The following is a 17065-nucleotide window of genomic DNA, read 5'->3' as shown; positions in this document are numbered from 1 at the left end:
AGCACTGACTCTTCCCACCCCCAGGACTCACCTCATCCCCGCACGACTGGCTTCCAGCCCCAAATCCTTCCGCTGCGCTTTCTGCTCTGACTGAGGAAAAAAGGAGGAAAAGTAAGAAGAAACAAGTCCTGGGCAGGTTTCCCGATGGGAATGCTGGCGGTTTGGGGATGGCAGCAGCAGCGAGAGCCACAGGCTCTGGTATTCACTGGGGTCTCGTTAACAAAACCCCGGGGCCGAGGGCTTTTCTATGGCCAGTGATGTCACATCCTGACCCCACTGCCGGCAGCTCCGGTTGTCCCTGGAAAACCTGCTGGGAAGCGGCCCCACGATCACCCGCTCCCAAGCACCATTCCTGGGTGCTGAGGTCCTTTTTGGCACACGGTCCCACACCGCTGGCTAACTCTGTGCTTTCACAGGACAGCAGCACAATGGGGGAAAGGAGGGGAAACCCTGCAGTATTCCCCCCCCCCCCCCCCATCTTTTCCCTCTCCCTTCATCCTTCCCCCCCTCCACACTCACACCAGAATCAGGCAGAGGTTTCAGTGCCAGGCCAAGCTGGACACCATCCGACACAGAAAAGCCAGGGAGAAGGGAAAGAACACACCAGGCCAGCTTCCTCTGCTCGGAGCAGCCTTACTTTCAGTCGGTCTTGGAGGTGGGGTAAGTTCTGATGTGTGCTGCGGTATTTAAACACTCCTCAGTGGAAGCAAGCCTGCGCCAGCACGCTCAGTGCTGAGAGCAGCAGCCAGCCCGGGTGGGATGGCTCTGCTCTGGGGTCAGGATGTGCCGCTGATGGTGCACCCCACAGGCAATGCTTTGGGGTGGGAGGCAGCAGCATGGCCCTGGTGCTCCCTCTGCCCTTCCTGGCACAGTGCTGTGTCTTTCCCAGGGGAGCAGCCACGGCAAGATGAGATGTTAGCACTGCTGGAAACGTCTGCAAACTGTTTGGCACCAGGTCAGTTCTAGTGAATGAAGCGTTTCCAGGCTTTGCTTCGACGTGTGTTGAACTCGGGTTGAGCCAAGCATGGCAGGTGATGGGGTGAGCTGGGACCACAGTGCAGGCGAGGGGGGAAGGACCAGTACAGGTTGGGGTTTGACCTGCTGGAAAGTAGTGAAGGGGAAAGGGACCTGGGGGTCCTGGTGGATAGGAGGATGACCATGAGCCAGCAATGTGCTCTTGTGGCCAAGAAGGCAAATGGCATCTTAGGGTGCATTAGAAAGGGAGTGGTTAGTAGGTCAAGAGAGGTTCTCCTCCCCCTCTACTCAGCCTTGGTGAGGCCGCATCTGGAATATTGCGTCCAGTTCTGGGCCCCTCTGTTCAAGAAGGACAGGGAATTGCTTGAAGGAGTCCAGCGCAGAGCCACAAAGATGATTAAGGGAGTGGAACATCTCCCTTATGAGGAGAGGCTGAGGGAGCTGGGTCTCTTTAGCTTGCAAAAGAGGAGACTGAGGGGTGACCTCATCAATGTTTACAAATATGTGAAGGGTAGGTGTCAGGATGATGGAGCTAGGCTTTTTTCAGTGATATCCAGTGATAGGACAAGGGGCAATGGGTGTAAACTGGAGCATAGGAGGTTCCACGTTAACATCAGGAAGAACTTCTTTACTGTAAGAGTGACAGAGCACTGGAACAGGTTGCCCAGGGGGGTTGTGGAGTCTCCTACACTGGAGATATTCAAGGCCCGCCTGGACAAGTTCCTGTGTGATGTACTGTAGGTTACCCTGCTCTTGCAGGGGGGTTGGACTAGATGATCTTTTTAGGTCCCTTCCAACCCTTGGGATTCTGTGATTCTGTGATTCTGTGACCAGCAGGAGTGTGAGAAAGGAAACCACAGACCCAGCAGGCTGAGGCGGAAGGAGGATCCGGCTGCTGGGCACAGTTGTGTGAAGCAGGAAGGTTTAGGATGAGGGGTCCCTTCCCTGATCCCTGCAGGAATCGGGGATCTTGATGCTGCTGCAGCGGTGGATTCACCTTCTGACTCCATCCAGTGGGATGCACCTCTGCAGGACCTGGACTTCTTCCTCCTGTAATGAGGCTTCTCAGCTATAGGTGATGCCAGGGCTTGCCCCTGAGGCACAGCATTCAGAGACAGCCTAAAACTAAAGTTATGGCCCCAGTGATGGCAAACAGCTTCCGTTATCCAGCAGCCTCCCCAGGCAGCCAGCCACGAGGGAGCTCAGCCCAAGCCCTACAAGGCATCTGCTCTCCTTTCCTGCCAGCATTGTGCTGTCCAGGTGCAATAGAATCCCTTTGTCACCCACAGCAGCATCTTACTAGGAGCAAAGACATCAAAGGGCCCATAGCATCAGGCAGCAGCCACTAGCAGATTGCTTTGGGCTGGAGCCAGAGGGAATCAGGTCTCGAACACCCCAGCAGCACCTTGCTGCTCTGCCTGTACCCATTTGGGATGTGGCTGAAGTTGATGGGAGGACACACTGTGAACTGGATTCACCCATGCTTGGCACCCATTGCAACAGGAGGTGGCTGGGATGTCTCACACCTACAGAAAAGGTAGAACCTGGAAGCAAGCTCAGCTCCTGGGGATGGAGGGAAGCACAAGCTGTCAAATTCATCTGTCTGGCTGCTTCCCCTCACAGTCGTCAGCTAACACGACACAACAGGCTCAGCTCTGTGCGTACATCCCCCGCAGGACCCACAGGCTGGTTTAAGGACACAGAGCCTTTTCCCCATCAACCTTGCCCCGCTCCTGAGCGAATCTTGTGGTCATCGTAAGTCTCAGGTTGAAGCAACACCACTGAAATGAGGATCTGGCTCAAGCAGCCCAGCAGACTCCTCCTGGCCTCTGGTAAACCAGCTCTGTGCCTGGCTCCAGCATGTTCAGGTCACAGCAGCAGCTCCACGAAGTCTCTTTCAGCACATGGGGGAGTTTCCCAATGCTGGATGCTCCCCGGTTGCATATCACAGCCGCCCTGCGTCCCGCCAAGGTCCTCCATCCCAAGGACAGTGTCCGTGCTTCTCCACGAGGGATGTGGAGGAAGAGCCGCAGACCTTGTGAGCGGGAGGTGGAGGTCTGCGGAGCAGATGTAACTCCTGACAGCTAACGGCAAGCCAGGAGGAAACTTTCAACTGAAATCCAAGCAAAAAAACAAATGGGCACAAATCCAAAATTTCGAGGGCTTGGCCGGATAGCAAAGATCCCGAAGGGAGCTCATGGCCAGGATTTACATCCAGGCGAGACGGAGCCAAAATACTTAAAGGCGAGATGGGGTCCTCCCATCCTCAGCAGTCTGGAGCCAAAGGAGAGGGGCCAAGAAAACAGCACAAGGGCTGAAGTTGTATGAGCTGCAGCCCTGCAAGTCCACAGGGGTGAGCAGCACCTCCTGTATAGGGAATTAACACCTTGCATGAGGTTTTGGAAACTCCACAGAGCAGAGAACTCACCAGGATGGAGGGTCCCAGCTACAGGGAGGGAGGGCAGGACTCACCTGGGAGAGAGGAAAAGGTCTGAGGGGCAGGAGGGATGTGCTATTGTGAAGAGGGCATTTGCCTACCCTGGAGGAAGGAAGAGGGGGGGGTTGACCCCACTCCTGAAGGCAGGTGCATGGCTGAATTTATCAGCAGGAAGGAAGCAAGGAAGGAAACAAGCCCGGAGCGCTGGATGGCTCCATCGGACTTCACGGGTGGTCATGGAAAGAGGCCCAACACAGTGATACAGCTCCACACAGCTCGGCGCAACACAGCTGCGTGAGGGGAGGGCACAGTGAGCCCCCTGCAAGCCCCCCACCAGCACCAGACCCGGCTCTCCCACACTACATGATGCCCTGCACCCCATCAGCCAGGGAGATGCTTGTTCCCAGGCTGGGTTGAAGGCTCTGCATGCCTGTGCAGACCACAAGACGCAGCAAAGGGAGCAGTGGGTTTGCACTGATTATTCCCAGAGAGACCAAGGACGTGCCCATTAAAGTTTACCTCGGTTATGCAGCATCAGGAACAGTCAGTTCCCACTCCCTGCTCCACCGAGTCCTGCACAAGCTCAGCAACAGGGAGTGAGAACTTCCTCAGCCGCGGATCAGAGGGCACTGGAGTCTTGCCATTTGCTAAGGCACAGGGAAAAATGCAGGCACTGGAGTCAGCATTTTAAGCGAGGGTAGGAACACCATCCTTCAGTCTGCACTTCCTTGATCGCTGTGACAGCTGCCTTTCACAATCCAGGGTGTCTCCCTAGGGAGCAGGATGGGCACTGGGTTTCCTGCTGACAGAGGGGGATATCTCCTGGGGGTGACAGGAGCTTGAGATGCTGGTAACAAGGAGTCTGGCACTAAAGCTTGCTCCACTGCTCCTAGCAGGAGCTGCTGCTACATCCCTGGCCTTGGGGTCTTCCTCCAGCCGGAGGCAGACCACGGACAGCACTGAGGGAAGGTGGTGGCTCCTACAGCACTCGGATTAGCTGCAGAGTCCTTGCTGCAGGGGCCTTGAGCCTACATGGGGCAATGGGGAGACTTGGGCTTCTCCTCCATGAACATGCCCACTTGAGGACTATTTAAGACAGACACAAGTAGCTCAGGAAGAACCAGGTCCAGAAGCGGAAATCAGCAAAGCTACCTGGAAGCCTATAGCAGGATGTTTGCCTTCCCCAAGGCAGCTCATCCAGGATCTAGGACAGCGGGCTGAGGAACTGTTGGTCTAACTTAGTGCATCTCACCACGTTGTCAACCATATAGGTGCAGCCAAGGCATCTAAATGGGGTTTTAGCACAAAACTCACCGGAGCTCACAAAGCTGAGCAGACAGCCTCATGCAAGCTGTTTGGGAGCTCGGAATAAGGAGACAAATCTTCCCTCTAGTGGCTGTTCAGCACAAGTCTCTCAGTTACCTTCTCTCCGCATGCCATGACTAGCAGCATTTTCACCAGCCTTTAGGCTCAACGCAGAGCCCAAAGCACATCACATCTTACAAATCCTGCGTTGAGATTTTAGTGGCTTAAAACTGGTGTAGCTGCAAATTTACACAAAGCAACAGATGGACCCAGGGTTCCGTGTCCACACTGTGGCTTGAAGGTACCCATCCTCATGGGCAGCTCATGCTGAGGCTACATCAGGCAGCCAGGACAAGTGCCTTCTGGGCACTGCAGCAGGCACACAGCCATAGCACACCATGGCCTATTTCTGCAGCACGGATGGTTTGTGGTGCTGGTTCTTCAGCTGACTTACTCCCCCTTACAGCAAGCATTCAGTGGGACACAGGATTATGACTATAGTTTCAGCCCCATCACCACCACAGCAGCAGTCAGCACAGATCCGAGGGTGCTGGTCAAATCCTAACTGTGGCACAAGCATAATACCTGCCAGGAGGACATGTAGCTTTGAGTTTCCTAAGCCCTCAGCTATCTCCCTGCCACTGCACACACATTCAAGTCTGGCAAGCTCTTTGCTCCTCAGTGAGACACAGTACAGCACCAGAGCATTGACACCACGTCAGTCATTTCTGTGCCACACGGTCTCACCTTGGCACAAGGAGGAAACATGTTACAGTGTGCACTTCAAGGCATGTGAATTCACCTGCAGAAGAAAGCCCTTGCTCCCTTCATCAGCCCATTCCACTTCTGCTAGGGACAGAAAATGCAGCCTCTTGCAAAATGGCTGCAGGCAATATGATCAACTTTTGCCTTTCCACTTCGGGACTTACTTAAAAACCATTCCAATGCATGCATTGCAGGAAAACACATATATGAGTCAGTGCTAAAACAGTTCCCAATACTAAAACCTTACTGTCTACCTTTAGTACCTGGCTAAATGATGTTCGTGTCCAATGAATGGGCTGAGACAGCACGGAGCAACAGTATTAACAGTATTAACAGCAACAGGGTCCTACAATTCCACTGCCAACCAGATTGTCAGAGCCCCTTCTAACTAATCAAACCTCCCTATCAGGTCATGGTTAAGGGCAGCACAGAAAATCTGATACCAGTCCTACCCCCAAAACTGTCTTCCCAGACCCAGAGACAAGCTGTGTACCCTTCTTGCCTCCATTTCTCCTGCACAGGAGGGAATGCCTACCAGCTTCAGCAGACTGATGGGAAGGCACAACACGGCCTGGACATAATGGATAATTAACACTAAGGGCAAGTTAATGGCGGGGATTTGATGTGGACATGGGAAATATTTTAGTGTTGCTCCTGTCCGTCCTCTGTTGGCTGCCTGCGCAGTGGTGGTGTGCTGGTAATCCAGGCGCAGGTTGCATGTCACACTGCTCAGTACGCCCTTGCCCAGCTGCACTGGCTGCCCCTGCTGGGAATGAAAACAAGAGAAGCTCAAGCATGAATGTTTTGGGATCCGTTTCTTGAAGGCAGGTTTGAAAAGTCAAACCTGCTGCAGTCTGTAAAGCCAGAACCTTACCAACAACTCTGCCATGTTACAGTAGCTATGCACATTCATTTTATGCACACCAATACATCTTTTCCGTGAGCTGTCACTTAGCATTTGAGAAGCTGGTGAGTGGCTCACTCTCTGCTACTATGCCAGTCCATCTTGCTTTTAATATGGATAGTGCCTTTCCTGAAATGGACACAAGTGCTGGTTTCTGTCCCTTCAAATACCACTGGCTGACTAGATGCCAGTCTGCGAAAAGTTAATTCTATCAAACAGGCCATCATTCCTCCACACTATTAAAAAATATAGGGTTTAATAGTTTTTATTCTTTGAATAGAAGAATAAAACCATGTACATCATATCCTGCACCTCAAGAAAAACATCTCTAAGATAGAAACGCAGCAACAGGATGAAATGAATGTATCAAATAAGCACAAAATTCCTAGAACAAATCTAGTCACTCTATTTTTCAATCCTGAAAAAAACACAGGCCACAGTACACATCTGTGTAAGGAACCTCACAAAGTAACAAAGAGGCATTTGTTTTAGGTCATCAGCCCTACTCTCTTTCCTTGATGGACAAGCCTGTATAAATTCCACACAGATTAAAAAGCACTGGACCATACAATTATAATGGCAGAGGGCATTTAAAATGCATTTACTGAGCAGAAACATTGGTTGTTGGTTCTCTCCTGATGTCAGTGCACTCCATTACAGGGCTTCTGTTCTGTCACTTCAGATTGCAAAAATACAGCACGCAGCAGTAAGTCAGAGGATGGGAAAATGGCTTGTTCCTTGTTATGATGAAGTTATAGGGCTCTATTTTGGCAATTATGGTTGTTCATATGGCCCAAGTCCTCACCTTGCATGAGTGCCAGACAGGCTTGACACTCCCAGGATGTCTCCAAATCCTTTCTGTATCCAAACCAAATCTGTAAACCAAAAGACACAGCACCACCCCATGGAGGAAACCCTCACTGCTGCTGGCTCACTTCACCTGCAGGTCAGCTCTGTGACCTGTCAGAAACCTGACCAGGTCTCAGTTCTCTTCCAAGCCCGCTTTGCTCAAGCTCCGCTATAACTGACATATATTTAAATTCACTAGATCTGTGGTTGAAGGTCTCCACTAGTTCATAGGTCTCGGAACGATCCGTTGCATAGAAAAGCTGCACCTGATTCGCCAAGCACTGTGCTTCATGCACCACCTGCGAGTTAAAACAAAGAGTGTGTGTTACCATCAGGGCTTGTGTTTGAGTATCCTCTTTGAAAAGACTCTTCAGCAGCCGCAGTCCTACTCATTGAGTGACTCAATGCCAAGCCACCTTAATTTAGCAAATCTCTTAAACCACCTCCCTCTTGTTCCTGACCTACTTACACGCTTTAGCACCGTGCATTTAAACTACCTTCCTGCTGAGCACACACCTCAGAGGTCAAATACATCTTTCATGATCCCTGCAAGCTCTAAGACACTGGAGATGCACCAAAGTCTCATCTTTCCCTTCTTATGGTTGACCTATTTGCAAAAATTGATTGTTTACTCAAGAGACACAACAGGGCAAATGCATCACCAATGAGTTCTCTGCACACTCCTCTGCACACTGCTTCAGAACTGGTGTAAGTAGGTCAGTCAGAGACGGGATGCTTTAGTTATCTTGTTCCACCAGTGCAATCCCTGGTACAACTAGTCCTAGTGCTGTACTACTGCAGACATCCAAATAACAGCACACCCACACATAGATAAAAGAGCAAAGGTGCATGGAAACAAGAAGCAGCACTGGAGGTCTCCTGATCTGACAAGCAGTATTCGAAACACATCTTTAAACTGTTGGCAGGTAGCAACACATTTCACTTCAATTTGCTTTTATTAATAAGAAAAAACCAAAAGTAACAAACAAAACAAAAGAATGCATGAGCTGAAATCACCAGAGAGACAAAGACCTATGATTCCCTTCTAGCTTTCCCTAGTACTAAGTAGATTAGGTTAAAGGAATCTTGTAAGACCATTCTTTGGGAAAGGGTCTTTCAAAGACTTCATTTTAATTTGGCTTTAATTCAAACCTGTACGAGGAGTTGCAGCGTAAAATGAAGGAAGCCAATGAGCAGATTTCTCTTACCAAGAACTTGGAGTCCATTTCTGCTGTCATTAGAACTATCCCTTTTTCCTTCTGTAGATCAGGAAAATGGTACAGAACCAACTGGCTAGGGGCAGTTTCACCTTGGGTCTGAAGGAGATAAAGAAACCCATCAGCATCCCATGAAGAACTTCAGCTCTACTGTAGATCTGGAGGCTTTATTACAAAACTTTTGAGTATTAACTGCTATGGAGGCAGTCATTTTTCAGGGCTTAAGCGTCAATTCTAATTAAAACTTCATTATTCCTGGCATTTACAGAAAACAAGGGATTTGCAGAGTTAGGCTGGGTTTTCTTCATGACTAAAGACCATTTTGCATTTAAAAGAACCCACAATTTCCAGGATGACATTTCATCTTATAGCATCGACTGGTAATGTAAATAGCTTGCACAAACAGTTCTGAAGAGTTTGGCTTGTGCTTCTATTTTGAGACTATGTGACTTCTACCTCATCCTCCTTTTAGAGAGACACTTGATACCCATAAACTTACTAATTTACCCTTAATTAAGTTACCCATAATTAATGTCAGTTTTTCCTTGATAATTCTTCTCAAGTTAAGCTAGACAACCTGTTCATTAAACTATTTAGTAAATATTAGATATTGTAATATGCTGATAGTATGTATTGCTGGATCCTAAGCCATTTTTGGACTTTATATTTCAACCACTCACCTGAATGTTTATTAGAGAAGTGAAGTGCAATTCTGTTCCTGACCACTGCCCCACAAAGAACTCGTAGCCTTCTTTTCTTGGCAAAGCATATAGAAACTGTAGAGAAAGGATTAAAAAATTAGTAAAACCAATTCAAACAAAGCCTTTCATAGAACAAAAGGGTGCCCGTGTCATACTGGCCTCCAGCATAAATGCTTTGGAAAGAGAATCATAACAGATAAAAGGGTTTCTTTGCCGCACCAGCAATGATAGGGCAGCAGGAACCAGACAATAAACCAGCATTACCTTATCAGTATTATTTCATTAGCAAATATGTTGGCACATATTCTTATCAGTGTTCTATGAGACAGGGAAAGGAAAGGACAGGATAGTAGAGAACATTCAGACTCTGACCTTTCTGTTCACTTCTAGGAAATCAACAGAGAAATGGTAAAATATGACATAAAGAGCATTCAGAGTATTTAATCCTGTAATTTCACCAACTGTTTCAGAACACCTAGCAAGCATTTTCTCTTTAGAGATTTACAATCTATTAAGCTCCATAGGTTAGAGACTTGATCATTTTCCCACACCAAGGGGAAGGACAACATGGGAGGAGAAAAACATACAGGATACCTGACTAAATGCCAATGTACTGTACATAAATGTACTTAAAGCTATAAATAGCTTCCCAAGCTCCAAGTAGCTCGGGAAGCCAGATATGGCTGATCTTGCTCTTGGCAAGTGGAACATACAGGACCAATCCACCTCTCCAGTAAACTCTCCCATTCAGATCTGCAAAAGCACTCCTCCTAATGCAGTGAAGTCTAGGTACTTTGTTTCCATAAGGGAATGAAGCATTTAATTTCTGTGTCAGCACAGCAAAATTTGCACAAAGGCCATGATTCAGTGCACAAGTTACTGTAAAAACTTACTTTCAACCAAAACCAATGCTAATCCAGCAGCACAAACAAAAGATATCCTTCAGCTTGTTAGTTCTGCTCTTTTGTTGCTTAACTTCTTCAAAGCAACAACATGCTCATTCACACAGGAATCTTCTAATTGAAGCTTACAATATATCCACCAACCCACATGAGAAACAGTGAACCCAAATCTTGGGAATCCACTCATTTCTGAAATAAACCTATTATGCATTCTCAGTATTTTATGCTTTGCCATGCTGGCATACACCTAAGACACAACCCACAGAGTATTTTACGAACCTTAATAAAGGGTTCGGCTACACCTAATTCCCACTTTCCTTCCGTCGCAGCTGTTGAATTACAATGCTGTGCAGCAGAGCTTTTTTGACAACTCACATTCCCTTAGAGACACATCACTGACACAGCAAAGTGCCTGCCCAGGATGGTTTCCATGCAAATGACTCTTACTAGCTTACCAGTATTTACCTACCACAGATCACCAGCATGGTGAAGAAAGCATGGCTACGCACATTTACGATGACAAAAAAGCAAGCTAACAGATGACAAGGTTCAGCTCTTATTTGGACAGAACCCCAACATGTTGATTTCTTGTCTTCTTCTCTTTCAGATACTCCTGCCTATTATCTCCACTGCCAGAAAAGAAACATATAGAGGAGCAGCTCACAGCAGCCATTAAGACAAGAGAACTCCCTTCCCCCCCGACACACACAATGTGATGCCAGGGTGACTCACAGCTACAGCCAACAACAGTTCCTCTGGGTTAAAGCAAGCATGCTTTGAGCAATAAGGAAAGATAAGTGGGAATATCAGTGAAGCTGGCCTAAAAAACCTGGCTCTTCATAGCACTGCATGAAAGAGACTTAACCAGTGGCTTGTAGCTAAATCCATTCCCTGGGAGATTCTGTGCTTGTTTTCTGAACTCTACATCTCTCATATCTAGATATCTGATAGCTAGATCAAACTGTTTAATACACATAAACAGCCATTGCTTTTATCTGAACACTAAGATGAGTGTATGAACACTTGGACTTTACTAACTGAGCTGATACAATGAGTCTGAATAGAGGAGGGTCAAAGGTTTACGAATTAAGCTTTAGAGAGGAGAAATGCATTACAGCTCTACATCCACGCGCTGTGAGTATCTTCCATACGTACCGATGGACATTTCTGGGCTCTCTCCCATATTAAATCAAACTTCTCTGCCTTTGGAGAAGGAGAAAGAGAAAGTCAATTATTCAGAATCATCTCATTAGCCTTTACAGGGTACAACTTCCATCTACAGAAGGTCTCACTGTGGGAGCAGCTAACAATGAGTGCATGGAAAACTGTAGTTAGTTCTTAGTTACCTAAATATCATTGGTATCCCGTTTTAACAATGCTGTCTCCAAGATGCAGCAGCAAATTCCTTTCTGGATCCAAAGCTTTATTCCTTGGAGGTGGGGGGCCCACACTTAAGACTTACATTACATCCTCTTTGAGTAATAGCTCCACCGCATTTTGTGGTGTCAACGGCTGAGCAGGGCGACATATCCCTGGCCTCAAATTGTGCATTTTACATCACAGTCATCTGGTCTTCAGTATTAAAATGCAGCCTAGATATTTACTCAAGTAACATACTTATTACTTAGGTTTATATTAAAGCCACAAATATATTTGGTCATCCCTGATGAAACCTGGTACTCTCATTCACATGTTCTCTACATGTCCCCAAACCTTTTGTCTGCACTTTTCTTCCCAGCACAGCACATTAATAGTCTGAGGTGTTCAGGAAAGAAAACACATGACATCCATCAACATGAAATTCCCCCATGTGTGCTTTTGAGCACTCAAGAACTAGGCAAGGCCTTTCTTCCAGCCAACAAAAAGCTTCTGGCAAAAGACATAGAGGGTTTCCAGCACACACACCCCCCCCCCCCCCAAGATGACACCATGAACGACCTCCTAATGTGCCTAGGACCTGGTCTGCATTAAAGCTTTAAAAAGCTTCCAAAGCTCCTCTAAAGCAGTGCACCAAAGAACAGTGCCAACCCCACTAATGAAAGATCTACGCCATCTTAACTGGAGTCCTTGGCTTTGGCCGTCTGCTACAGTAAATGTGCGATTCAGACTGTTTTCACAAGATCCACATGTTGGGAAAACTGAAACACAAAGCCACTCGACTTCAAATCCCACGTTGCCATATCCAGGGCATACAACACTTCGTACATTTAGGATACAGCCTCCCACCGACTTCAGTTGCAGCTCAAAGGGCCAAATACAATTGCAAATCAGACCCCAGATCTAAATGAGGTTTCAAGAACTCAAGGAACACACAGTTCGTGCCCAGATGTGAAAAGACAGATTTAAGAGATCACAATCACATAGAGACTTTGAAGCAAAGAATGGAAAGAAATCCCCAAAGTGAAAAAACCCTCCTTCAGCCTAATGCAGATTAACAACAATTAACATCTGGGAAAGTTACCAGGAATAAGAAGTAAGATCTTATCACAGGAAGCACCATGCAATCTCAATGAAAGACAGCACTGCCAATAATTTTAAATGTATGAAGGTAAGTCGTAAGTGATTAGCCACATGCAAATCATTAGCCAAGTGCTCTAGTACTGCCCTATTCAACTGGAGTTTGCTGTTCAGGCTGCAGGGAAGAGAGAAAAGAAATAAGCAACACTGAGAAAAAATTATGTGAAAATACAAATACTACCTTAATAGATACCAGGGCCCTGCAAAGAGTATTGGATACTTGTAATAAAATGTGCCTGGAAATTCAAGCCAGATGTGCAGAAAAAGGCACTGGCTTTACTGAGACTGATGTAAGTGAGGAAAAAAAGGGGTACAAAAAAGAGCCTTTAGCCTTTATGTGGGGCAGTAAGACCACTGAATCTGGAAAGAAAGTTTGTTCTTGTAACCTCATTTTTCTTCAATGATTGCTTTTAAAAGAAACAGAATCACAGTTAGAAAAGAAAGCTTTGCATACTGGCCTTTCAAATGCATAGCTACAGGGGAACTACTTACAGGAATAACAGCATAAACTGTGTCTTTTGCAGAAAAATACTGATTCCAAATCTGTAGGAAACAAAGGAGATGGTGTACAGTTATAATAATATTAAATTAAAATATTACAGTTAAAAGCAGTAATACTAAACGCTTTAAAAGAAATTTCATTTGTCAACTAACCTTTGTAAGCACTTCAAGAAGTCATTTTTCAAACCTGACTTTCCCGCTAACATGAGACACTTCTAAGTGTAACATTTAAGAGAAGACAAGTCTTTGCATAACGCTTCCCTGTGTTCACAACCTTTTTCTTCATCACAGCAGGATAGCACTACCTACATAAAAGCTCAGAGTTCTTAACAAACGGACAAGCACAGGTAAAAGCCCAGAGTTCAGGACTTTTTCAGTTGCTCTTCCCCAGTCCTACAGAATTAATGAGAATTGTCAGTAAAATGTTTAATCAACGAAACAGAGGAACTCAAAAGGAACTCATGAGTTATCAAACCGCTCCCTGCTGTAACTGGTTGCACACCATCCCTGCAGAGCACGTAACTACTTCTATAATGTTCTCAAGCTATCAAGAAAGCAGCTAGGTTTCTGCTCTCCAAGTTGTGCCAGAAGGCTCCTTCACATGTGCTGCTTTCCTTCAAATGATCGTGCCTACATAGTTTCTTGGCAGACGGACTAATAAGGAAAAAAAGTACTAGATCCAAGTCAAGCTACACCAGAAATGTGCAACAGATGTGACTTACAACTAGATAAAAGGCAGTACAGTGCAAAGCCAAGCAGATAACAGGAAGAATAACTCAATTCACACTGTTTTTCAAAGAAACAGACCCATCAGCCTCCTTCTTATCCTAACCAACTTCAGTACATAGGCTCCTAAATGATACAATGCAAAGAAAGGTAAAAGGTGGCAAAAGCTTTGATTTTATTTCTGTAGAATAGATGTAGTATAATCCATACAAACTACTGCTAAGTTTTCCCTTTACTGGGCTTCAAACCTGGCCAGAGCTTGCTAACACCAATTAACTGCTACACACTAAATGGCAACAATAAGAATTGCAGTGGAGTCAGTTTCTGGGAAATCAAGTCCAGATGTACCAGGGTACATCCTAGGTGGACTTACCTATATGGAAAAAACTTTATTTTCTACTATTAATATGCATGTCAATGTGCTTTTAATGAATATTCATTTATAGACTGAAAAATAAAACATGGCTAAGTACAATTCCATTCTCGTATGCAGATTACTATTATGCACGTATGTGGTGCGAACTTTAGTCCATTTAAATCCATCACCTGTTTTATCTCCTCCGCTGACTTTTCTTTCACCATTTCAACATTCAGAATTGAATCAAGTGTCTGTAAGAGAAAGCATAAGGAATCCAGCATGACGGCAGTTCTCTGATCCAAGCGAGAATCCAGAATGAATGGATGCAATTAGAGAACATACTCAAGCTAGAATACCTTCATTCAGTTTACAGTGTGATTTAGTCGTCTTAATTGCCAAAGAAACCAGTGAATTATAAACAGCAGCACACTGAGAAGTGGAATCACACACTGAGTCAAAATAGAAGACATTCTTTCAGGACACAGAATACACTTTGCTCCAGCTGTGTAGATCTCTACTGAAGCTACAAGAGGAGCTGCAGCCTTTCACCTTCAGCCATCTCAGACACATTTACACAGTAAGTTTGCCAAAACACAAGAAATGTGAAAGAGAGTAAAACCAGTCTCTTGTCCCTCTGGTGGCTGATCTTTGGAAATCTATTTACACGTTGTACAGGCAGCTTAACCCTTGCTATTTATTGCTGTGAGCATTCAGTACAGATTCTCTCAGGATCAGGAACTTCCAGTGTGTCAGAGAGAAACGACAGGATACTAAAACCACAGAGTGGCAGGAGTTTTAAGATCAAACACAATCCAAACAGCGAATTAAAATTTTATAATCAACTGCAGCATAAGGAAGACCAGTTTTATGTCAAGAAGCTCTTGGCTGAAGCACCGATGGTAGCAATACATCTACATCCTTAATTTCCCAGCATGTCCTCTCCTAACATGAAGGTTTGTTTCCCTTACCTTGTCTTTTGTGAATCCACTCTTAGATGTCTTTGAGCCCAAGCCTTTTGCCTAGAAGAAAACATTCTTTAGTTTTCATAGCTGATGCTTTAAGACCATTTATTTGCCTTCCTGCCATGCATAACATGCCTGATGACAAAAATCTCCTGAGTAGGAGCTCAAGTTTAAAATACTTGGAGATCACTGCAGTGCGTTTTAAATAAAATGATTAATTAGAAGAAAGATGAGTAACCTAATGAATTATTAATTTAAAGGCCAGAAAGGATTAATTTAAAGCAAACTATTACGTACTTTGGATCCAATATTACTGAACAGTTTTCTTACATTCCCTAAAAAATGATATATGTAAGATCATGTCCCTCCATTTGGCTAAACTAATCTGGAACTAATTAAGCAACTTAAACAAGGCTTCAAGCACAGAAATTAGTCTAAATACCAGAAAAATTAAACACTGGAGTAGAAAACAATACTTTTAGCCATCAGAGAGTGACATTCTGGGGCTCCTGACTAATGGGAACACTTTATGTTCACAGCATTATGCTAATCCTATATATATTATAGCTTTAATACATGTGAATTACAAAGAAAGTTGGCCTTACCTTTTCCTCCATGCGTCTGATAAATTCTCCCTGACTGGAGTATCCCAAGGGCTGCTTTTTCACTTCAGTTCTTTTTTCCATACGGGATTCAAACACATCTGGACTGGATCTGAATTGGAAAAGAGACTGTTAAAAGTACTGGGTGATGAACATCATTTGGCTTTCTAAAATGTTTCCTGTGGCAGTGATTTATGTTGTAAATGTTGTAACTTGCATTTTTAATTTCTTGTTACTAAAACTCTCTTAGCAACTGGCCACAGAATCCCAGACTGGTTTGGGTTGGAAGGGACCTCAAAGCACTCAGTTCCAACACCTGCCATGGGCAGGGACACCTTCCACTAGGGTGCTCCAAGCCCCGTCCAACCTGGCCTTGAACACTGCCAGGGATGGGGCAGCCACAGCTTCTCTGGGCACCCTGTGCCAGCGCCTCAGCACTCTCACAGTGTATTTTTTTCCCCAGTATCTCATCTGAATCTCCCTTCTGTCGGGTTAAAGCCATTCCCTTTTGTCCTGTCCCTACAGGCCATTGTAAAAGGCCCCTCTCCAGATTTCTCCTAGAACCTCTTTAGGGACTGGAAGCTGCTCTAAGGTATCCCTGTAGCCTTCTCTTCAGGCTGAACCAGCCCAGCTCTCTCAGCCTGGCTCCATAACAGAGGTGCTCCAGCCCTCACAGCATCTTTGTGGCCTCCTCTGGACTCACTCAAGCAGGTCCACGTCCCTCTTGTGTTGCAGGCCCCAGAGTTGAACACCACGCTGAGAGATAACTCTCACCACGCTGGTGACAACTACATACAATCCCAGACTGGTTTGGCTTGGAAGAGACCCTAAAGCTCATCCAGTTCCAACCCCCTGCCATGGGCAGGAACACCTTCCACTAGGGCAGGTTGCTCAAAGCCTCACCCTATTTCAAAGCAGCATTTGGCCTAACTAGTTAATTTTCTCATTAGGACACAAAACTAAAAATTACTTCCTTCCTTCCCAAAATCCCAGCTCCCCCCGCACCCCCATTCCCAGAAATTAACCCTTCCGCCTCGGCCTCCCTGCTGCCCTTCCTTCCCCTCAGGCCCATCCGCAGCCATGCCCGCAGGCCTCCCCGCACCTCCGCAGCTCCTGGATCTTATGTCGGTACTTCCCGTAGAAAGGGTTCTCCTCCAGCGCCGCCTCCCCGTGCCCCGGCCCCAGGTCGGTTAAGCCCCGGCTTGGTGGGACCAGCAGCCCCAGAGGGCGAAGAGCAGCTCGGCTCCTCAAGGCCGCCGTCAGCCCATAGCCCTGCAGCAGCGGGCCCGCCATGACGGCCGGCCCCCTCAGCGCCCCGCCCCGCCCCCTCAGCGCCCAGCCCCG

At 46.4% G+C, this 17065-nt stretch overlaps 1 protein-coding gene across 3 annotated transcripts; it reads right to left on the bottom strand.

Moving 5' to 3' along the window:
• Positions 1 to 4097: 4097 nt before the first annotated feature.
• ATPAF1 (ATP synthase mitochondrial F1 complex assembly factor 1) lies at positions 4098 to 17038 on the bottom strand. 3 transcript variants are annotated; one of them, XR_010611411.1, is made up of 10 exons: positions 16824 to 17038; positions 15725 to 15833; positions 15126 to 15176; positions 14346 to 14408; positions 13065 to 13115; positions 11211 to 11258; positions 9133 to 9228; positions 8444 to 8551; positions 7192 to 7534; positions 4098 to 6248 (listed from the first exon to the last, which is right to left on the bottom strand). XR_010611411.1 is itself a non-coding variant. In XM_065673416.1 (9 exons), exons 1-9 carry the CDS (start codon positions 17012 to 17014, stop codon positions 7334 to 7336), a joined length of 918 nt encoding a protein of 305 aa, XP_065529488.1. In that variant the 5' UTR covers positions 17015 to 17038; the 3' UTR covers positions 6636 to 7333. The 3 variants fall into 3 exon arrangements, 1 of the variants encoding a protein (XP_065529488.1); XR_010611412.1 differs by having other exon boundaries at positions 4098 to 6245; XM_065673416.1 differs by lacking the exon at positions 4098 to 6248 and having other exon boundaries at positions 6636 to 7534.
• Positions 17039 to 17065: the final 27 nt, after the last annotated feature.

This window comes from Lathamus discolor, chromosome 3 (assembly GCF_037157495.1).
Source record: "Lathamus discolor isolate bLatDis1 chromosome 3, bLatDis1.hap1, whole genome shotgun sequence".
Taxonomy (NCBI): domain Eukaryota; kingdom Metazoa; phylum Chordata; class Aves; order Psittaciformes; family Psittacidae; genus Lathamus; species Lathamus discolor.
The sequence above is the reverse complement of the archived record's forward strand: the minus strand, read 5'-3'. Positions and strand labels throughout refer to the sequence as shown.

What these genes read in the sequence shown, in the direction of transcription:
- ATPAF1 (XM_065673416.1), bottom strand. Translation starts at nt 17,014, where the DNA reads ATGGCGGGCCCGCTGCTGCAGGGCTATGGGCTGACGGCGGCCTTGAGG. An exon ending in CAGCGGAGGAGATAAAACAG is followed by an intron (nt 13,116 to 14,345) that starts GTGATGGATTTA and finishes TGTTTCCTACAG; the next exon opens with ATTTGGAATCAGTATTTTTC. An exon ending in GAGCCCAGAAATGTCCATCG is followed by an intron (nt 9,229 to 11,210) that starts GTACGTATGGAA and finishes CTTTCTCTACAG; the next exon opens with TTTCTATATGCTTTGCCAAG.